Here is a 25092-nt window from a genome sequence, read left to right as displayed (position 1 = left end):
TGTACATTTTTTACGTGCTCTGCTGTTATCGGATCGAATTTAGCTAACATTTCTACAGCTTTCATAAAGTTTTCATTGTTGGGATGGTATAACTCGGTGGACTCGCCGCGAAATGCTAAACACTGACTAGATAAAAATTGAATAATGGCTATCATTCTTTCAATAATAGCGTGCCATCGTTTTGTTTCCTTTTCATAATATGTTTGAAGATTTTTATCTATTGTGTAGTTCTTTTGCATTCGGAATTTTAATTCACACATCTTACAATAAGACGCCTTTAAGCTGTTTTCAAGACGTCATTAGTCTGTAACCTTTATTATATATTTATATATATATATATAAAACGTTGATTCGTTTGACAATTCGTTAGAGCTTCTACTATTTTATATGCTCCGCCTGATCTGAGGGCGGTTACTCTACTTCCTACCTCGGATGTCTGACTGAATCGCGTAGGAAGGCAGGGTTCGTGCCTTCGGGCACAGAAGGACCACGAGTGGACTAGGTACTTGTAGAGAATGGCACACAATTCTGGTAAAATTGTTCTATATTCTGTTATGCCCTTATTACACGAGAATATACGACTCCGGTTGCGCGACGGTTTCGCGACACAGTTCGGGATTCGCGTGGAAATCCGCACGCACGCTATGCACAGTGTGCACTACACACTTTCACTGTTATATTACCGGCGATTACTCGTTCCGCGGACCTAGCTAGAGATGCCTTGATATCTGTCGCAGCAAGTGATGGTCCTGCCGATACTTCGGGAGGACTTCTCACGTGGAGACACACACAAAACCTCCGTCAGCCCGCGATGCAAAAGACGTCGATGAGAGGTACAATACTGTGGCCCCTGCACCGATTTCCTGCACCGGTAGACAAACGTCGATCGTGCTCAATCTTACACTCTGTTTGGGAACGAAGCCCCGTGACTATACGTAGCACAGTCCTCGGAACCTACGCTCCCGATGCATATGTCTGTCAACCGATGATTCTCCCGAGTACACCGGAGAACTTCTCGGTTGGAGACGCGTACAAAACCTTAGTTAATCCGCAGGGCATAAGATACGAGAGACAGATACGCAAGCGTGGTCCGACACTCGTTTCCAGCACTGGTAGAGAAACTCCGATCGCACTTACGCTCCTAGCTACACTCACTCGCAATGCCGAACGGAATTGCGAGAAGGAAACTGGCAGAATGCAATGGGCAGGCTGATCAGTCACCTCTTCGCTCGCTCGAGATTGAGAGTGATTTCCCCCTTTTCCTCGTATGACCGGAACTATAACAGTGGCAGTTTGCTTTTAAAACTTATAATTAAACGATAAACGAATCTCGCTTATGGTAGAGTTAGTTCGATTTTATATGAATATATATATATATATATATATATTTACTTGGTGTTTATTACACGTCTTTCTTTGACTTTTGTTGTTTTCTTATTAGCTTTCTGTTGAATGTCACACTCACGGTGTGTCCTCTGATACTGCTTATGGTTACGTTTCGTTTCTTCCTAGTAGTTTGTAATAATAAGATTCTTTTACTACGTTGAATTTAATTTAAATTAATTATAATTGCTGTGACGTCTACGCTGGGCTTCCAGAAGCCTTATCCCGGGTTGGATCTCGTTATAGCAGTTCAGAGGTGCGCACTGGTGAGGATGGCTAAAGACGCTTTGCTTTGTCTCCTCATCGAACTGACTCCGCCACACTAATTAGTTTTGCTTAACGGACTCTATTCCCTATTTGCGACTAATCTGGATCGCTTCCAGTCGTAGAGTGACGATCTACCGGCTCGCATCGACCTCCTTCGATTATGATCGAGTGGGGATCGATGCGTGCGCATCCGCGGTGACTTAGTGGTCGCGGTCTCGCCGTTCTTCGTTAGCGCTCGGGAACGCTCGTACAACGCTCGCGGATCTTATGACAACAGCTAAGGTGGGAAATTCGAATAGTATCGAGCTCTCCTCACTCCTATGTAAGCGTTTAAATAAGGTGCAATTTGAACGGTTACAAGTCGTCATATGCAATCTGGGATTCGACTTTGAAGGTCATTGAAGATTATTTATTGCCGTTCGAAACTTATTTTTGTTGAACGTTCCAGATTTCTTTTACCGGAATATTTCGTCGCTTCGTTTGTAAACATCGTTACTTATGTAGTACAATATATCCTCGATGAGTGTTCGAAGGCTCGTCGGCATTGACACAGAGAGGTCCCCAGGTGTAACGCTGACTTTTTAATGAGGTTTAGCATAGCGATAGAGTTTGTAATTCTGAAGTCAATGATATTTGGTTCCGCCGCATATGGCCATTAGTTTATGAAATATTTAATGTTCTATGCCGAGAAGCCTTCGGACACTCATCGGGGAATTAATGTAGTTTCTGTTCGATCTTCTAATCGAGATAACTTTTTCATGTAGATCATGCCGACCGCTGCCCAACCAGATTCCGGGACAACCGGATCGGTTATACCAGATGATGGCGTGAACACCTTCCGGAAATGGAGGCAGCTGGGAGGCGACGTGATACGGGACGGTAAGTTTCATTACCGTTGACATTTCTAACCAGTCGACTAATTTCATCCCTGGGAACTGGCACGAAAAACTCGTTGAAAATTCGTCCTTTTTTTCATTTCTGTTCCAACCCCCGTCTTTTTATCCCTTCATTGTGTCGCGTGTTGCGAGCCCCGTTGAAGCGAGAGCCCAACGGGACCATGGGTTTCGCACGGAGTAGACCTGTGCAAACGGAACAAACCCGCATAAATACCGCTCACGTTCTTTTTTTTTTTACTTAATTACTGTCGGGGTCGCATTTAACAGGGAAACGGTGGCGCTCGCTGCGGGAAAGTGAGACCCCGACACATACACAATCGCGAAACGACGGATTTTCGTTCCTTTTACGGTGGGTAGCTCTATAAAAGGCTGCGTAATTTGTTTGAAATTATGGAAGACAACTATAATTCATTCAGTTTACTGGGACGTGAAATGCGTTTGTAATTCAAATGTAGTTTTAGACGCAAAGGTAGCGCGAGTAATTGCCGTTTCTTTAGGTCACGAAAGTGCTTTTGTACAGTAGTTTTTGACACGATTGTCGTAATTAAGCGGTCATGCTCAGTCAGGAGGCCGAAAAAAGAGTGTTCTTTGGGAATTTTTTTCTCGAAAACTATAAGACCTTTTTCAAGAAATGTGTTTGTGTTTCAAAGATTGCAGTTTATAGATTATAAGGTAATTGTTTTATTTAAAAATATTTATTAGTAAATAAATGGTGAGCAATCTCCCGGATGTCTCTTCACAATAAGTAGTCTGCCGTGATCACTGTAACTTCGTAACGGTTCATCTGAAATTAAAAATTCAGTATGATTTATGTAATGGAAGAACCAATCTTGTCCTTGAACGTGAGGTTTTTCGAAATATTGATTAGTAACAAAATGGCGGACATTTTCCTGAAAAAGTGCGATTTTCACCTAAAAGTTACTCGTTATTGGTCAATTAAAAAAAAAAGTATGGAATGAAAAAAAATCCTTCGTTCAAGGACAAGTTTTTCTGATTTGAAATAAGGCGCAAAAGGCTTCATGTAAATCGACACAGTAGTTTTCGAGAAATATTGATCACCGATTTGAAAAATGTAGTTTCGAGAAAAACGCGTTTAAAGTTTCAAGTCAAGCTTACACTTATATAATATGTTCATTTTTTAACGCCTGTAACTCTGTCATTTTTAATTGAATTACCATGAAACTTGCACAGAATATTCTCGAGATGTTGTACTTAAAAAAAATGCAGAAAGTGAAAAATCGATTTTTTTGAAAATTCCTGACTGAGCATGATCCTTTAAGGACTTCGCAGCAAGAGGGTGGCACATCCATTTCGGACAAATTTTTCGTTAATATGCGTAATATGCGTACAAAATATTCTATATTCGTTTGGTGCAAGCCGGGTTCAGACTCGATGAAAAAGAAACGATGCACTACAGATTCTGGACCTGCCCCCATTACTACTTTGTGCGGTAAGAATGCAAATCCGGACCTGCTCTCTTCCTCTTTATCTGCTTTCTTTACATAAATAATTTTGTATTTCTGATTCCTTGGATAATGGACAACATATAGAAACGGAATGGTACCTTCATATAGAATATGAATATAGAAATATGGAAAAATATAATCAACATATAGAAATATGGAAATCATATAGAATAATGTTTACTACATAGGCTGTGGAAATTTATGCAAATTGACAGTTTCAGATACTAATATCTAAAAATTATAATGGAGCAGAATTTTGAATTCTCTGTTAGATGCTTTATTACGTTCACAGTAATACATAATAGTATAAATTTTTATTAAAATCTTTATTTTATTGCATTTCTCAAGTTAAAAGATGCTATAAATGCATAAACATCCGTAGTTTATTCATTAATAGTTTGCGTGTTTGGCAAACCATAAATTTGGCCACTATTTATCATTCTCCTTTGAAAAAATTCGCCAAAAATTAAAACAAAGACTTATCAACTTAATAAAGAGTTTGTTCTTTTTTTAATGTTAAGTCATAGCAATAATTTAATAAGCAGTTTTCTTTAATTTCCATAAAGTTGTTAAAAATGAATCTACTGTCCTTTTGCTGCAAGGTCTGTTATTCTTACCGAAACTCAGAGGATCGCTATCTGGCACAATTGGTGCTCTTGAGTACCGATTAGTTAAATATGTAAGATTAATTTTATTTTAACAAAATCGATTGTAGAGAAAATAAAAGAATAAAAGTTGTTACAATTCCTTTCCTTTGTTATTGTTGCTGCTTTATTTATTTCTAATTAATTTTCTATCATTACTATCAGTTCTAACAGAGATTAACTTTCTGATGATTATAGAAACATGGTAGATTTATTAATATTAGTAGCTTTATTAAATCTGAACATATGTACGTTGAGCTCAAGTCTGTTTCAACACAGTTAGTTGATATGTATCAATCGATTGCTTAATACTTTATTTATAATAAGTTAGTCTTGCATAAATTACAGTAGGGAACAAATATTCTTCACGTTCACAAACTACCAATGTTAAGATAAATGGAAATAATAAATAACAAACGCACGATTAAAAATGATTGCACCTTCAACCTTAATTTTGTGAGGAAGAACATCTTACGCTATAAACTTTTTCTACACATTTTGTTTCTTTATGATAATGACATAATAAATTGAGAGGTGTTGAGTGTTATTACAAAATTTAAAATAGCCATAATATCTACTAGGATTTCATACATAGATTTCTAAAATTTTTCTTTATTTTTGTTCAACCACCGTACGTATTATATGTATAAGGTGTCCCACGCAACTGGACTAACATATAGTGTCGAAACGGTAGAAGGTAGAACAAAATTTTATTGGAAAGAATTAAATGGTTTCACGTGGTCTATGTGTCTTCTCCGAAAGTGGAGGTGTTTCAATGATTTCAAGGTCTTGTGTGTTTTTTTTAAATGGAACTGTACAGTTTTGTATATGCTATTCAAAGCATATTGTAATTCTCTACAAAAGAGTATTTCACTTGGGTCGAAAAATGATTAATTAATAAAAAATAAAATTAGTAAAGTTAGTTAATACGAGCGAAGACAGACAAGAAACGTTCAATCCTATGTCAAATATTATAGAATGTTAAGAAACTGAAGTTAAAATATTTTTTAAACTAATCATTTTTCGACCCAAGTACTTTCATATGTTTTTATAGAGAATTAAAAAATGCATCGTGTAGCGTACAAAAAATGTACGGATCCGTTTAAAAAGACAGAGGTGACGTTGAAATATTCGAAACGTCTTCACGTTCGCGGAAGTCATACACCAGGTAATGCATCATCTAAGATCATTTAATTTTTCCTTATACCAGTTTTTCCTATCTTCTGTCGTTTTATTGCTATGACTTGGCCCAATTGCGTGGGCCACCCCCTAGACATTGAAACATGGCACGATAGAACGTAAACTTCAAAGAAGGTCGATGTCGTGAAAAGTGCCGTGTCAATTATTGCATAAAAAGAAATCGGATTGGACCACGCGATAACAGGCCGGGCTCAATTTGTATGGGAAAGAAAAGAATCCCCTTGAATTTGTTCCCGTAGCCCCCGACAGATATTTGCAATTTCGAAGAGCTCTCGGCTCCTTCGATGCAACGAGCTAACCTACTTCCCGACGATGTTCGCTCTCTTCGTTACAGTCATTCTCATCGAATTTACCAAATTAAATAACCTCTAGCTCTGGCTCGTGGAAACTGTTTTCATTGCGACACGACGTATCTGTCTTGTTCGTATTCCTCTCCCCATTCGTTCGATCTATCTATAGAAAATCTTTCTCTGGGTCTCGCACTTTCTCCTTTTCTGCAAATCCTTCAGGGTTATGAATTTTAATGTCATTTAGTGTTCAATAAACGAATCTTTGAAATCTCCTGAGTGTTTCCCAAATTCCATAAATATAAGAACTTTCAGTATCACAAAAGATCATAATAAACTTGAGATTACTGGAATTGGAGAAATAGAAGTCAATAAAAGGTATGTTGGTACAAATTTTTAATGATCCTCGGTATGCATTGTCATATCGCACCGCCGCAAGAAAAATCTCACAAGTCGAAAACATGCAATTTTTCGGGAGAGCGAAAAGAAACTGGTTCATTGTGTAGCATTTCATCTATTTTTTTTATAATGAAATCCTAGACCTGTCAAGGCCCATGGGTGTAACGTGTCAGACATAGAAATGGGAACTTTGTGTTACATATACAGGGTGTAACAAAAATGTTGTCCGACCCGGAAATGGGGCACTCGGGGGGTGAATTGGAACAAGTTTTTCCTTAGCAACAATGTAATCTGAGGCTTCGTTACCGAGATATCAACGAAAAACCCCGACCAATGAGAGTGCGAGTTTGCCAGCCGAATTCCCGCTCTAGCGGTGGCTACGTTCTGTGATTTGTAGCCAACGCTACCGCGGGAACTCGGCTGGCAAACTCGCGCTCTGATTGGTCGGGGTTTTTCGTTAATATCTCAGTAACGAAGCCTCAGATTACATTGTTACTAAGGAAAAACTTGTTCCAATTCATCCCCCGAGTGCCTCATTTCCAGGTCGGACAACACTTTTGTTACACCCTGTATGTATGTGTGTACATATTTGTATACATTCCCACTTATAAGTATTATTAAGTATTGTTTAGGGGATATTAAAATTCAATGGATAACGCGTGTGATACTATAAAATAATAACAATGCCCTAAAATACATTATTTTTACGAAATTCATATTTCCTTTACTTAGGCCAGGTGTTCTAATACCTACTTATAAGCGGTAGTGCATATTTGTAGCATCTTAACTTCTAATTAATATACTGTAGTATAATATTTATCTGTAGTTGCATAGTCAATAACATATGCCTTAATTCTTACATGCTAGTCTGGGTATTTTAACTTATAACATGAAGAACATACAATAAATTATCCTGTATTAAACGTAGGGACATTAATGCCATCTCGCTTGAAGTATTAAACGTAAAGTTATGACATATTTGTGAATGGTGGATCTACGTGTTAAAAGATATTTCACGCAATAATATGAAAATTGAAAATTTTATACTTTTGACACTTTTTCCGTGGGGGTGCGATATTGAGTTCTGGCGAGATAGTGATCCCAATAAAAATCAAGGCGAGCTAAAATCGTTATAGAATGTCATGAATATCTTAGGCGGTTATAGACGTTTGAAAAGACTCTGTAATCGTATTTGAGAACACTTTTATTGGGTTCAAACGAGAAAGGAAGTTTTAGAGTTCGTACGCGGTTGTTCAATTTGTAAATGGAATAAGATTCATTCAATTGAGACTAGATAGCTAATGCATGTTACTGATACCAGCCAGACTACATTTGAAAGGGTACAAATGAATATAGTTGGGCGTATACCCATAAAAAAAATGAGATAATAGGTACTTAGTAACAGTACAAGACAATTTAACAAAGTCCTTAGATACTATCCCCTTATATTTTATAGATTCAATAACCGTTGCATGTGCTCTAGCCGAATTTTTACTATATTAAGATTAAGGGATGACGTAGTTACAATTTCAAAAATTCATACGGAGCATTGTTTAATTGAATCTCTTGGAACAGATTAAAGCAGTTTAACTTGATGGAAATAAATGTGTGTCTTCTTTTACCACTGACAATTTGGCTAACAGTAGGGAAAATGCAGTTATCGCAATGTTAATTATTAACACGTTGTTACTATCGTTAAAGTAAAATTATCCGATGTTGGGTAGTTACGAATTTGTTAAGTTAATTCCTGTACGTGACTTATGATTTGGCTACTTTAAAAAATAGATTTGTGAAGATACTCATTTCGTTAGGTGCACAGGTAGCAATAATTAAACCAATTACAAAATGAAAGAATTTATTTTAGAAATTCGGGAGTTTCAATTAATACTAAGGAAATAAAAATTGTAGATAATATCTGTATGTTTCACTCCAATTTAAAATAAACATTTTAGTATTTATCACAAGGTGCTATTACAAATTATTATATTTTGAATTTCATAATTACTGCTGAAAATTGTCTTGTATTTTAGATTCGTGTTCACGTTTTTCCTTTCCTTTTCTAATTTTCTAGGCAAACATATAGGTGCTCGTTTCGAACCTTTCGCGTAAACGTGAACGCGTTTACACCAATGCGCATCTTATCCTACGTTTAAACATTATGAACGTCAGTAAACTTGATCGTAACATTCAGCTAAGCTAAAATACAACTAGGTATAATCAGTGTTTATATGAAATGTTCCATAAATATTCATCACAATTTGGTAGTTCACGTTGATTTCGCCGTTAACATGAATCATTTTAAAGGTGAAGCGCTCGTTTCTACAGTTTTCTACTGACTTCGACGATAGAACAACTACAACTTTTCATTTTTCGAAATTTTTGACTACGTGTTCTTTTCATTACTATTCATAATTAAGAAATGCTTTCGTTTCGTTATTTTCTGGAATCGATAATTATAATTTGATGAGTATTATACAATTTTTCATTTTCGTTAGTCCTTTTTCACGCTAACTATTAATGTGTGGCCTTAATCATTTTAAATGAGTAATGTGAAATGGTGTTTATCTGGAATTTGTTTCACATTCAAGAATTGTGTTTTCATGAGATTCCAATATCTCTCTCAGGTTGAATTAATGATTTGATGTTGAAATGTTATTAACACTAGAACAACAAATCCGTCAAAATGAGGGATTTCAAATTTCTTATTTTACAATTACTGAAATTGTAAACCGGCTTTTGTCAGAATTTATGTTGACATTTAATTTATTATACATTTTACATTATACTATATTCTTTTACAATTTAGTTTCGCATACATACAACGCTGGTAGTCGTAGTGATAATTATAAATGCTAAGAACAATTTGCAATAAAATTCCCATCGATCGAGTGGTCCATCGAGCAACAGTATTGGAGGGGAAACAAACATTTCTTATTTCTGCACAGAATGTCTACTGAACACTTGTAATAGAAGCTTGATTAGAAAAATATTAGTTGAGTTTCATACTGTCGATACGTATCCGTATCCGTTGATTGCAACATCGTCGGCAGAAACGTGGTTCTGCGAATTGCGAAATAAAATCGCATGTACGTCAGAGGGCGACGATGACGCGTTTCGTTGATAGATATGCGAGGGTCGCTTGGAAAATATAAAATGTCCTGAAGCTTTCCTAGGAAATTTCATGTGAAGTTATTTACTATTTAGCTAATATTTAAATTTAATATGAATATTATGGACGTCTATAAGAGTAATCGTAGTAAATATTATTACGTATGACCATAAATGGGCAATTATTTTGGACATATTACAATAAGCAGTTTAAAAAATTGTAAGATATATGTATTAATTGAAATCGATATTTTTTCTCTTCTTCGAAGTTTTATTTGATTATAATTTGTATTTTAAATATTATACATATATTTTTGTACATATAGGTTATTCCACGTCAAATGATCACTTTTTGCAGGATCACTTTTGATGTCAGGAATTTTGTTCAAAACTGAACATAATGCAGTCCACGTGAAATTAGGAGGGTCGTTATGGCATCATTTTGTTTTGGTCGCATTTGTTGAATAAATATAGGCCTCAAAGTGTGCAATTTTTGTCTATTTTCATACACAGGGTGTACTTATGAATTTGTATTTATCGTATCGAGTTCAATTTTCCTTTATTTTAATCTAGCAGATTCGCTCTATTTGAATAGTAGTTTTTTAAATTGAGAAATCATTTTTATAGCATGGAAAATTATAAACAAGTTATTCTTTTACAAATTTCTCTCGGAAGGTCACGTGATGATAAATTTGACAAAAATATGACTGTATTCTCTGAAATTCTACTTATAATATAAGCTGCTTTCGAAAGTGGAGATACTACAATGCACTCCGTAATGAGCAGTTAAAGACAGTGGTACTCCCTGTTCGAGGTAAGCGAGACGCACGCTAGGCGATTACGGTCGGCCGATTGTACTACTTGCACCCTATATTACTTCCATGAGGTCTAAAAACAATATTGCCAGGTCTCGTATCCGTCTCAGTGGTGTCATTTGCCCTCGATGGAGAGTCTCTTTGACCTCTTTTATGTATATCTAAAACGTTCTCTAAACTTTTATGTAGGTATATCGGAACTATTAGTTCTGGGTAATCTTAAAGAAATTGACGCCTTTTTTAAGCATGCACATCCTAAATATGTAGATAATGTGGTATTTAGTATATTTGCAAGCTCGAGACCGAAGGAATGTGTTTTAGCTGGTGCCAGTGAACACATTCCGTTTAGCTGATGCTAGTGGAACACATTTTTCTTTTGTGCGCTACTAACAAACCGTGACTCTTTAATTTTTTTGGAAAAGTATCGAATTTTTACAGACTATATCAAAGGTTCAGCGGGAAATGGCACATATTTTACACATCCTGTAGTTTTTTCAAGACGATTCGACCCTCCGTTCATTGGCAATCAGTAATCAGGGAAAAATGAAAGGAGAAAAGTTCCGAGAAAAGCGCGTTTAAAGTTTTTTTTCACGTTTCAAAGTACTTTTATTTACATACACTTCGCGTAATGAACACCAGCAGAATAGTGTGATCTAGCTAATACTTCCTTTATACATAGAAGCCTGTCGTTGCTGATCGACTTTTCTTTGGATTCGGCTTGTTTTGGACCTGTTTTAACTCTTAACTCTTCCAGTAAAAATAGCAATGCTTCACAGCGGTCAGTAAATACAGTAGCTGATAGAATAAGTATCTATTTCTATTCTTTCTTGGCCCCAAAAGTCCTTTTTGAAGCTATTTTTCAAACCATATTACCGAAGCTCTCGACTGCCTTTTATGTGATCAAAACATATTTTTAATGAACATTTACTAGTTTATTTTACAATAATTGTTTATTGAAAATAGGTTCTGATACAGTTTTTTATTTGCAAATGACGGGTTTTTGGAGGAGAAAAACACGTTTCCGTTAAACTCAAATATAACTACATTTATTATATAAATATAAAGAACACTCTTAAAGATACTTTCTTCACGACCGCACAGTGGGGTATTTGACCCGAAAAGCTGGTCAAAACTATTACAAAATTTACTCAATCTCCAAACTTTCATAACGTTGTTACTATTTATCCAATGTTGATGAAACAAAAATCATTTTACATCAACTTTCTAGTTTTTGGTTCTTTAAATCAATTTTATCAAAATCGTTGTCTAGAGGGTAAAATTCACCCCTAAATAGGAGTGTGTCAAACTGTATTTTTCCTTGATGTTCGTGAAGTGCTACGGAGTGCAAACAATATTTTTTTGCAATTTCGATATATACCACCGGAAAGTATGATCGTTTGTATTTAAAATAAAGCGAACCTCATCGAAGAACGGTCTTGTTTAACGAAGATACAGCCCTTTAAAGGAAACCTATATTTTTCAAATGTGTTGTGTACAGTAAGATATGTATATATGGTATAATATATATAATAGAAGGTCATCAACGAACCCTTGTCCTAATAACGTTAATAACATACTAACAATTTCAATCGTCAGGAATTGACAGACAAAATTTACTTAATAGGTTAACAATCAACTGACAGCGATGGATGCACGCGGGTCGATTGTATCTACGATCATAAACATTCTGATTTATGGTATATAATATATAAAATAATATATATTTTAACAATATTTTTTATTTGCAATATATTGTTAAATAAGGATATAAATTAAATAAGGACAATATTAATAAACAGGAAGAATTATTTATTTGGAGAGGAGGAGTACTTATCTTGACACGTCTTTTCTATTCTACAGTCGTATCACGACTCTACTCTGTCTCTGTTTTGGTGTTGTTACCAAAACGACGTCGCTACCCTGAAGTTTCTCACTTTAACATTATACAATACGTGCTACCTATCGGGTAACACGTAACAATATAATAGAATTAATTTTCGTCAGAAAATGCTTTGCAAGATTCTTTATCTGACAGTATTTCTTGCTTATGATATATCTATTCTTCATCGATCTATCATCCACACCTCAATTACCCCATCATCAGATCAACCATACGATATACGCCTATTGTATGATCCCTTGCCTTCATAATAAGTTAAACTGCACCCAAAACGAATGTTTTTTAACGAAGTTATAGTCATTTACAGAAACGCAGACCATTGAACGGTGCCATGCACGAAAGACATGAAACCATAAAGAGGCAGGCGTTTCTATAAATAGCCATAACTTCGTTAAAAACATCTGTTTTGGATACAGTTTGGCTTGTTTTGAAGGTAAAGAATAATTATTTCTGCAATATATGCAAAATTCCGAACACTGTTATCTATGAGGAACATCCGTTCTGAAATATGAACAAAATTTTACGTAGAAAATTTTAAAGTAGAAGGTTAGAGCTTTAATTTGCCTTTTATTTAAACAAATTCTGACGAATATTAACAACGTTATGGAACATTGAATCACAATAGTTCTGAAATATGAACAAAATTTTACGTAGAAAATTTTAAAGTAGAAGGTTAGAGCTTTAATTTGCTTTTCATTTAAACAAATTCTGACGAATATTAACAACGTTATGGAACATTGAATCACAATAATTTTTCAGTAGTGCACAAGTGAGGCGATACTTCTGAACAGAACTGTAGTTTTAGCACCTCTTAGCACCTAATTTTTCAAGAAATATATAAAGCAATGTCCGAGGATAAAAATATGATTTTACAAAAAAAAAACACTGTTTTCAAATTGTTATTTTATCAAAACCACACAAAAAAGTCAAGGAAACAAGGTGCCGAAATTACTCTACATTACTGCCTTTACATATATCCTACATATGTTGTTATTGCTCTTTCTTAACACTACACTCGTAATAAATCACTTTCTTAATATAGGTTTCTTGGCATTTTCTTCGAGTATAAAAATTGTTGACTTTCAAGCCTCAATTTGTTGCTAAATACTGCTGTTTTTAAAAAACCAAGATAACAGTTTACTTTTATTCATTCTTAGGAACATAGGGACAAAGTTTCATTCATTTTGATCAAAGATAAAATTTGGGGTTTTGGCCAGCTTTTCGGGTCAAATACCCCACTGTGCGACGCACGCGTTACCGCAGACATTTCTATACGTATGAAGAGAACCGCGTGTCCCATTACGGCATAGAGATGACGCATTGGTACCTAGAGTGACAACTTATATTTCCAACACCAAATCTACTTACAATTTCTCGCAAAACCGAAGCCGAATACTTTTGTGATCAGGTATAAAAGTTAAGTCGACAGTTAATTCCAAAATGAGCTGCCAAATCAATAATTTTGCGAATTTTTGTATAAACTAAACGACGTTTTCATGCCCATATTTCAGAATTTTTTGTGAGCAATCAAAGTAAGTGTAACACACAACGTTTTGCTAATGACTTAATTGTACTTTTAACGATATTCATACATTTTTTTGCGATTTTTGTTGGCATCTGAAACAAATGGTTAAAGAACAATTTCGTTTAATAAGGATGTGGCTATCGTCTATATCACGATCTTTCATTAAAATTAATTTGTAATAAAATGGCGCCATGTTCAAGAGAAAGGTCATTGTTTTCGCCTTCAATCCTGACACTATTATAGTTTCTCAATTATAGAAGCAATGTTATAAATATTTGAATGATTTTGGTACGAATGAGACTGTAATCTTTTCGGAATATCAATGCAAAATTTCATTGAAATCGGTCGCACCGTTATGAAGATATCATGGCAGCCAGTTGGAAGAACGCTCAATCTTCGTACCTTCATACAGACATCTTACACCTACTTTCTCGCGACAAAAAATTTATAAATATTGTTAAAAAGTATAATGAAGGCATTAAAGAAAACATTGTGTACTACACTTACTTTCAATGCCCACAAAAAATTCTGAAACATGGGGATGACCAACATGGCATGACTGAACTCACGCGCTAGACCAGAATACCCTTTTAATACTAGAACTACAAAATCCATCAGAATGACGGATTGGAGATTTCTTATTTTACCATTACTGAAATTGTAATGGTGTTTCTAGTGGACTTTATGATGATTTCTAATTTTCTATACATTTTCTATGTTACACTATATTACTATATTATGCAATTTAATTTAGTATACATTCAATGCTGGTAGTTTTAGTGTTAATCTCTAAAAGTAGCACCAATCATTTGTGGCAAAATTTTTAGGTTGGTCCCATAAACAATTCAGCAAAGTTATACAAAAATCGACTCGTATCCACTTCGCGAACATCTCTTGTAAGTTCGCTTGTCAGTGCACTGAATCCTGCAGATTTTTCCAAAACATTACGAGCTACCTTCTCCATGAAGTTGAACATATGTGCACGCAGCACGCGACTGTACCATTGTAATCTACCACGGTCGAATTCAACCTGCTTGCTCGGTCCGTTTGATATCGAGAAGGTCATTGCTGTAATTGATCTCGAAACGCAATCGCGTTGTTAATCATCGAGGTAATTAACGGAACACGGAGTGGGTTAGGAGTGAGTCGGAGGTCGGGTAAACTGAACACTTGGTATGCGCCAGGTATAGAATGGGGTTAGCATTGGTAGAGAGAGGGGGTTGGAGAGGAAGATGACAGTATCCTCGAAGTTCTCTTTGTGTTTCCACTCCACCGACGAGTGTCGGATACTTTAAAATGCTTTCGACGATTCCCGAAGAGAGTTTGAAAGTAGTTTTCGCGGTGTAATTACAGTTTTATACAAGAAGCAATTAACGAAGTTTGCTTCCAGTACTCATTTCATCGGTTTGTAAAATTTCCGAATTATACGCAAATGTGAACATTGTAGCACTGGGTTTTAATTGGTGCCTTTAGATTTATTAGAATGACTCTTTTCGTGTATATTTAGTTCAGAAGATCCTGCGTATTTCAGTTTGGAAAGTTTCTAGGAAGAGTAGACCTTGACCGGGACATCTGTGGAATGGTTATGTAAACGTAATTATTATCTTATTTGTTATTTACTTTCTTCTTTAGCTTTGTTTTATTAGAGGACGAACATGCATTACGCACCATCAGAAGGCTTATACCTTCTGGTGTGCGGACTCTCTGGTTTCGTGCAGTATACCCGCTAAAAACCCTCCTCCGTGTCAGCTCCCAGACCCAGCCGGGCACCGTTTTGGCATTACTTCGGGCTGGGGCCGTTTGGTTTCACCACACGGGCGTCTCGAAAAAGACGGCAACATTCGCCCAGGCGTCAGAACTTGTCTTGGCCAATGTTATACTTCAATAGTCGTCTATCTACTCTTCCGCATCTTATGGAGGTAGGCACGGAAGAGGCCGTGCCCCGTCAATAGCTGCGTTAAATAATAATTTACCACGCCATGTTGGCGATTGGTCCAAACGTTAAGCTTGTCGATTAGACGAACGGTCCATCTGCCGTGTGATTCTCGCGTCCATCGGTCCTGCCAGACCTTCATGGTGTCGGCTTTGACAGTTTCTTTGGGGCACGTCCAGCCGAGAGCAGCCTTCTGCTGGTGGACGAAGTTCCTGGACAAGGAGGTCGATCGGAATGACCCCCGCGACCACCATTGACCGTGTATCTTATTGTAAAATATTAAGTCGTTGCACAATAAATGCCATTTTTTATGGCGCTTCATTACAGTCATCTTATTTCTGACGAAAGTGTGATCAGCAACCTTGTGCAACTCGTTCGAAAAAGTGTTTAGATTTATGAGCATTTTAGAGTACCTTGTAATTAGAGTACAGATGTTTATGCAAATACAGATTTTCGTGGACTAATTTATAGAAATTGGAATTGAAATGAAATCTGTTGTCTATTCAGGATTCTACCAGATTTCAAATAAAATAAAAACCTCATTGATCTTTCTTAAACATTCTATTATATTTTGCTGTAAACAATCGCAATAAATTGTTACAAATCTATAAAATCTGCAGTCTAATTTCTAGTAATTGTAACTTTCTGTAAATGGCTGAAAACAATATTTAACACGTAACCAACTAATAAAGTCATCAACGATTATTTTTTCGTTACACTGCAATTTTTTACAATAAGCAATTACAAAAATAATTATAGACTTCAGGTTTCAATAATAAGAAACGACAAAAAATTATTTCCACAGAATCGATGAAAATATAGGTAACATTTGGAATTAGTGTATCTATAGCTACTACATAGTAGATCGAGCATGGAAATCCTTCGGAACTTGAAGTATGTGCAAGTAAGCTGAAACTACTTTATGATCCTTGAATAACGGTCTTATATTAATATTCCGTTAATTAAAAAGTACAATACGAAAGTTCGACTCACCATGGAAGTTTCCTGAAACAGGAGCACTACTTGTTTTGCACTAAACCGCGAAGTACAGTAAAAATATTTAATAAAATAAAAACAATGGACACGAAGTCTTGATTTGCAACTTAATTTTCTAGGTGTAATATTTTTTGTAAAATTGCGTTTGAAAGTTTGCGTAGAATCACCTTTTAGTCCTATCTTAGAAGGGAAAGTCAAGATAAATTTGAGATATTATGGAATTAAAGTCTGATGGGAGGGAAAGATAGAAGTATGGTCAAAAAGCATTCTTCTTATTTATAGGGACATTTTACCCTCCAAAGGAGAACTGAAAGGGTAACTGTCTGGAAACTTCTGCACGCCTCTATAAGTATGAAAATACTTTTTAAAAGTCTCCCGTATTGAAAATGGTATCTTCTTTTACCGTTTTCACTTATAACAATGTATATACACATATAAACATTACTGTCCTATTTTTTCTTATTCATGCAATATTTTTATATATTTTGTATAATAATAAGTTTCACTTACTTCGTTAAAGACTGTTCTGTTTCCTAAAGAGAATTTTCCTATTTTATTAATTATTTTAAATGGTAAGATATTATTAAATGCTATAAAGAGTGGTAGCTCCAACACTTTTTTTCGCGTTGATAAATGTTAAAGACGTGTATATTTTTTAGTGGCTTGTAAATCATAGTAACCATTTCGACAACGATAGAATGTTGCGCCAGTTTTCAAATGTTTAAACTCATTCAAATATTTCAAAATTGTATTGTATAACACAACGATCCACTCATCTTTTTTGTAAAATAGGTAAGGTCTAAAAAAACTAAAATCTACATATTACAATATCATTTCTTCTCGTCATTAATTCCCATTTCAGGTCTCTTTTTACAGCTTAGACACTTTGATTAAAGAGTAAATTAAATATGCGACATGTTTTGTTATATTGCACTGTCCCTTCACTCACTGATTTCCTATTGCTTTTTGATTTAAAAGTCCAGCAATCCGAGTTGCGATATTATTAAAATCTAGTACCATTAAAATAAATATTTTAAACCCAGCAATAATACGATTCAAGATTTTACGTCCTCATATTCACATATACCATTTATTACAGCAAAACGAGTATAGCAAGAAGGTATCAATAATTTATGTAAATGAAATGGTGTTCGAAGAGTTAGACAGACGATAACGTCAAATTTAAGGTACTAAATAGCCCTATAAATAAAAGGAATGGTCCTTGATCGTATTTTGTCTATCCTTCTTATCTCGCTGTAATCCCATGTTATCTAAAACACATTTCGACTCTCCCCTTGCCGGGGAAGATCAAGAATGCAATTGTCCGGAAAGCTTTATATGTATGGTATATAATAATAAAGAATGGAAAAACGGTGATTGTGGAAGATCTACTTAAAATTAAAGGCTATCTATAAATTTAAAATAATTGTATTATAAAAGTAGTTCGAAGAACTAGGAAAGTTATATATCGAAACATGTTTTATTACATCGATGTATCAATCAGATTATCAAATACACAACTGTAATTCCCGACTACATACTTTGAGTTGGTTTAGAATTCGATTAAATAGAAAAATTATTCAAATAAACCTGCGAATGGAGCAAAAAAACGTATCCTTATTTGTCAGAAAAATTCTCATCAAATAAGTTCATTTATTCGTTGCTCGTCGAATACAGATTAATCGGATTATTTGAACCTTCGAATAACTAATAAAGATGTAGTGTGTTTTATTAAGACGTTACTACTCGTTACTAAAACAATTTTGTATTTAGATAGTGCCCATCTCTAATTACAAAATGCGTTTCTATTTCCACGAGTGAGTTCGAATCCCACTATGATGTTTTATAGTTAAAATAAATTTTTTCAATTATTCTTTAAAATCAGCTCTAGAACAGATAGATTCATATATTTTCTGTACTATTTGCAGATATGCTTCATTATTTGTAACTATTACTGTTCATTTAATTGTATACAGTCATCTTAAACACTGTAATTGTACAAAATATCATAACTTCTCCGCAGCAATGTGATCGAAATATTAGCCAATGTTTGCAATTTACAAGAAAGTTGTTTCCTTCACGTACAGTTGAAACGGTTTGCACGTAAGAATTTGAGGACCTGGAGAAATTAAATTACCTAATGTGATTTTATAATTACGTAAATTATTAATTATCTATTATAAAAGTATATACATTATTAACTATTACGTAAGTACTTCTAAATATAATAAATACAAATACCTGTAATCAGATTAAAGAGTTGCAAGTATGTTCTAAATAATGAAGAATAACTGCTAATAGTGCAGAAAATATATAAATCTATCTAACCTTGAGCTGATGTTAAGGCATAATTGAAAAAAGCATTAAAAAATGTAAAACACGTCATAACGGGATTCGAGCTCGCTCAGAAACACAGAAAACCTTAAGAAAGCGATTTACGCGCACTACTAGGAATCATTAACGTTAAATAATTCGTAATCTCTACCGCGTCTGTCCCCAAAAGTATGTATGTATCATTATAATCTGCTTATCAAGCTATTACCCTGACGAAGTTCATTAAGAAAAATAATTAAAAACATAAATGTTTGATCTACAGATCATTTTCAGTTTTGTACGAATGAGATTGTTATACATATTGCTACGGGAATCATGAATATGTCAGGCACACTGTTCCATAACAATTGATACTAGCGACGGCATCTGTTAGCTTCGTGTAAGAACTAAATTGGGACCAAATTATTACTATAATATATATTTACGACGGCATCTGTTAGCTTCGTGTAAGAACTAAATTGGGACCAAATTATTACTATAATATATATTTAAAATTGTACCCAAAGTATGCGAATAATATATGATTACTTTCAGTCCTGTCCCCAAACTATACAGATGTCTCCAAAGCATACGTGCGCTCGATATTTTGTCCTCATAACACGCACTACACATATATTATATCATACAGTATAAACTATAGCAAATCATGGTAAAAAAAAAAATCAAAAAACCAGGAATCGAATAGAAATTTACTTTTCCAATTCAAAAAATTACATGACTAATAAAATCAGCTGTCTTTATGAGTAGTTACTTAGTTACTCTTACACTTAAGTTGCTATTGAAATTCTATATTATTTTATCGATGTGGAATTCAATTTTCGATGAAAAAATGGAAAGACGTTGTGGAAAATGAGGGGAACTATGTCGGGTAATAAATTCTATAGTAAAGTATATTAAAAAGAATTTTCGACCGTGAAAAGGCCATTATTTTTGCATACGTCTAATATTATTGAAAGTTTGCTAGAGTACATTAAAGTCGTTATTATAACGTGGTACGTATTTTAATACATGTTATTAAAGATCCATAGTCTACTTAAAATAATATTATACTGGTTAAAGAAGACGGTTAAAATTATCCGTAGATTTTTTTTCACCGTTCCAAAGGTTTGCTTGTAGAATCGATGAAACGGTTCTTTGTACACCGCAAATGAGACGAATTACTAGTGGATTGAAATCACGATAATTGGAGAAAAGGTATCAGGAAGACCGCATTCAGATTAATCGAGGTTTCTTTACCATGTTATTTCCCTGCACGAAAATTCGGTTGTAAAAACATCTTTGACCAACGTTTAGTAGAACAATCCATTGTTTAACTGATTTAAAAGTAATCCTCGCCGTTCCCTTCTTCTGTCCCATGCAGTTTGTTCAACGAGGTGAACAGTTTATTGGCAGACGCAAATGTCTCTACTTCATTTTACGATCCTTCGTTTCCTTAGCTTTATGTAGAGCGTTGTCCTATTTGGTACATGAAATGTTCTACTTTCACGCGTTCGCATACACTTTATACATACAGGGTGTCTGAGATCGTGTGGTACAACCGGGCGAGAAATTATTTACATGCAAAAATAAAACGAAAATATAGAATAACATTCTATCGTATGGTGTTTCGTTTCTGAGATAATCGAATTTTAAAATTTATCGATATGCGTGCAATTTAATAGGACTTTGCTAACGTGTCTGTTTATTATATTATGTTTCTACTTGTTGTCAATAGGAATCATACACTACTGCTCAGAATTGTCTGGAAACTTGGTATTTTTTTTATAGTAACAGGTAAATAACGTTAAAAACAATTATTATAACCTGTGTATAACGTAAACAGTTTCTAAATTTAATTAATTACTTAAGAAACAAACATCACCCAGATAGCACATGATGCCTTGAAGACGGCTTAATTTGCTATAATAACAAAAGGAAAGAAAATTATTATAACAGATAGCTATAATAATAATAAATAGCTACAATAATAAAAAGAGAATCACTGTTAGTCCTGTTATCTGTGATGTATTATAATTTATAATTCATAAATTACACTCTGTTAAAAATAAGCAAGTGTCCGGATAATTTTATGCTATATGAATGTTGAATATAATTTTTTAGTATGATGCCCCGTTTCTGAGATAATCCGTTCCAGAACTGGAAAATCATTTAACACGTACCTACATCCTTGCGCATGAGTAGCAGGATACTCATCGAATATGCAGTAAATGTTACAAGGTATTGTGAAATTGCTGAAAGCCTGCAATAAATATTATTTTGGAAATATTAAAGCTCGATGCACACAACGCTTATGTTACTATGAAGTAATGAAAGTATTCTAAAATATATAATGTTTACGAAACATCACATTTTCTTCAGACAGGTCAGGTGTCTTTATACATACGTGCATGAATAGACTGCGAATGTTTATGCTAATATAGAATTTTATGGATTAATTTCTCAAAATTGGCCGCAAAGGAAATTTTATTTGTCGTATTAAAGGTTCTAATAGGTTTGACATAAAAAGAGGACGGAAATAAACTTCCTGAAACTTTTTATTGTACTCGATTTCAAACAATCGATATTCTATAAATGCATAAAATCCGCAGTCTACTTATGAGCGATTTCGTACATGTTCGCGCTGCCAATAAGTAGAGACCGAGTGTAATGAACAGACGAGTTAGCAAAATTCTTATTCAATTGTACGCGTATCCTGCAGATTTTTAAATTTGACTATCTCGGATACGAAGTATCATACAACAAAATGTTTTATTCCATATTTTCGATTTAATTTTGTATGTAGAAATACTTCTTTGCTCGGTTGCACCACCCATTCTGGGGCACTCTCTATAATTCTGACTGCAAAACATTATGTACTTAACGTTTGTATTGGCCTTTACAATAATAATAATATTTATTAAGCTAATAACAGGTTTTGGTATAGGAAGTGTAAATAGAAATTGTACAAGCTATATTAGGATACATAATAATAGACAATTTTTAGACTTAAATTGTTAATTTTTCCATTAGAAATTTTGAGTAAGCATTTTATCATATTAATCGTGTTATATACAGCGTGTTCCATTTAAATCGGTGCACTTGAATATTTTTGAAACTGTTGATGATATTAAAAAATATTGCAGACAAAGATTTAATGGTTTCGAGGGGCACGTAATGTGATGTGTAAGTAGTTCTTTCACAGCTGGAAGTGTAAAGGAGAAATGAAAGTTAACCTTGTTGTTGTAAATGGAATTCTATATTTTGTATTGCATCAATCGATGCAGCTGGTCATTTCCAACAGAAAACTAATTTGTGTCGAAAAGTCATTAGTTTAAGAAATATTTTAACCATTTATAGAAGCCAGGTTGACTTTCCTATCTTATTTATCCCTCTAAGGCTCCCATAAAGTTATGCTTCTCCTGCAAAAAAAAAAACATTTTTATAAAATTTTCAATACATCAGCAATATTTCAGGTGATAAAGTTATATGAAACACCCGGTATACTCGAAAGTAGTAGCAGCCTATTTCGATCAGCAGTACGAAAGAAGCTCTCTGAATCTTCTGGTGGTCCCGTTTCGCATTCTAATCGCTGCGGGCAGCAATTGGGTTAATTGGGGAGGGGAGCCGAACATTTTTTTTTGAAGGGTGGTGATACAGCATCGTTCACGAGGAAAACCGGTTCCAGTGGCTCTCCCGAAGTAATTTCGCATCAGCTTTTTCCCCTTCGGTTGAAGTTTTTAACAAGTATGCTCGAGGAGCGTGCCCTCATCGACGGTCACGTGCCTAACTATCTGCCAGTTAAAAGATTTCGATTCGGCCGTTCTCTTTTCACCGTGGTCCTTTCACGCGCGCACGAGTGCTTGAATTCACGGTGATAATAAGCTTAAGCTTTTGTAGGCTGGCAAAGTTAGTTAAGTGGATGCTCGTTAATTGATCCAGAAATGAACGTACTAAACGATGCGCTTTTTTTTTTCAAGAATCTTCCGCTAGGTCGATTTCTTTTGTTGGGAAGAAGAAAAGAATGCCTACGATGCATTGTGTTTGTGAAGGACGTCACATTCAGTTGTTTAATACAGCGATTCCTCGATGAATGCGTCACGAGCAACGGCGTTATTCCCACCACTGGGGGGTCCCCCTCTGAGATAAATCAAAACAGGGTAAATAGAAGGTAAACAGAGTCTTGGCTTTGTCTGAAATAGAAATTTATGAAGGACTGAAAACCTTTCCGCCTTACCATGAATGCTCCAAAGCGTACCCGAGCGCGTCGCTCTCATCGAGACATTACTGTACTGGAAAATTCTGTAAATTTGTGTCATTTCGTGGTCTGTTGTTGACAAAAGACGTTTCTCGTATTGATGTACGATTTAAGGTAACAAAAGTACGGACAAATATGGAACAGCTCAAAGAAACGATACAGAAATGATATCGTTCCGAAGTAACGTAGTTATTTTTATCACAGAAAAATAAACCATTCGTATTATAACGCTTTTCTAGAAAATACTCCTTTTAACAGAACTTTGAGAGCTCTTATTAGAACTCTAAATGTGGTTATCAAAGGTACATGTGGAAAATTTTTGAAAAAAATACCATAGGTCATAAGTTTTATATTTATTATTGAAGGGACTATTGATCCCATTTCGACTAGCAACTTCGAGAGATCAGAATTACTTACTGTCCATAGAAGTGGGAATACTGAGAAGAAAATGAAAAATAATCTGCTCAAATAGCGATAGGTATTACATATCAGTGTCAGCATAGAATAAATTTTGTTCATATCTCAGTTTATTCACTTGTAAAGTTACGTGTATATTCCAAAAGTGAAGGACACCGAACGTATTATTGTTTTGCAATTTATAAAGAATTGAAACTGAAAACTTATAATTAACGTTAAAACGTAAATGAATTTGAACCAAGTCTCTAGAATAATTCTACTGGTACATAGAAGTAATCATACACATTTGTATAAGAACTGATATGAAGTTCTATGATATTAAACAGAGTTCCATTTATACATTTAAAATAATACCTACTCAGTATGAGTAATATATGTTGTCCCCATTATCTTCGAGGGTCTGTGGACTGTTCATCGAAACACAGAATTTAAATATTAAGTGTATAAAGATCGTGTATGACCAATTTGCATGTATATATTATAGTAAGGTACTGAAACTTAAGCCTATTAGACCCCGACATTTGCTTCGAAGCAGGAATCCGATTGCACTCTAATGGATGCCCTTGTATCCGCGCTCCTGTTTCTCCCAGTGCAGAAATTTGCAAGTCTCTTTGTTAACATCCGTACTGAATTTTCAACCGTAATCTCTCAAAGCGTTTCGTCTTTAAGGTACACATATAACTGTTCGTTGCACTGTCGTTTTGTCTGAGTTATTTACGTAAATTGCTCGATGGAAATATAAACTGTACATAAGATAATTATTCGGTGCACTCCGAATAATTGTTTTTATACATTTTATGTCCCCACAACGAAAGTGATTAAAGAAATAACTCAAGACAAAAAGTCTATACTTTTTTAAACAACACTATAACTACCGAATATGAACGTGTTTCTGTTTCTGTCATGTTGGTAGAAAGGACAGCTTGTTTCAAATATGCAAATTGATAAATTAACGGAATCTTTTCACTTGTGTATTGCAATAAATAATGTTAATGAAATGTTCGTAACCTAAGTATCAGTAATATTATACGGTACCTATATTTCTATTTATAACGGTTACGACATTTGCCCTCTATGAAGAAAAATATAAGTAAGCTAGAAATGTAAAAGCCACTCGTAACAATAAAATTTATCTAGTATATAGTAAAATAAAATGTACACTGTCCTATCAGGCTCAGAGTTTTTGTACTGGGTTGGCCAAAAAGTAATTTCGGATTTCTGCGGTACATGATGCTGTTTCCGTTTTTCAATACAAAACACTGTTTTCAACTAGAAAATATATACATAT

The 25092-nt window shown here is 34.7% G+C and overlaps 1 protein-coding gene across 1 annotated transcript in view; it reads left to right on the top strand.

The window, feature by feature from the left end:
• The window catches only part of LOC107191193 (regulating synaptic membrane exocytosis protein 1), a 169961-nt gene that overhangs the window by 10362 nt on the left and 134507 nt on the right, over positions 1 to 25092 (top strand). Inside the window, exon 2 of the mRNA XM_015580171.1 lies at positions 2415 to 2529. Within this exon, the coding sequence (XP_015435657.1) occupies positions 2415 to 2529 (115 nt within the window). The remainder of the gene's footprint in view (positions 1 to 2414; positions 2530 to 25092) is intronic.

This window comes from Dufourea novaeangliae, unplaced genomic scaffold (genome assembly GCF_001272555.1).
Source record: "Dufourea novaeangliae isolate 0120121106 unplaced genomic scaffold, ASM127255v1 scaffold245, whole genome shotgun sequence".
In the NCBI taxonomy this organism is placed as follows: Eukaryota; Metazoa; Arthropoda; class Insecta; order Hymenoptera; family Halictidae; genus Dufourea; species Dufourea novaeangliae.
This window is presented reverse-complemented; position numbering and strand designations above follow the sequence as displayed.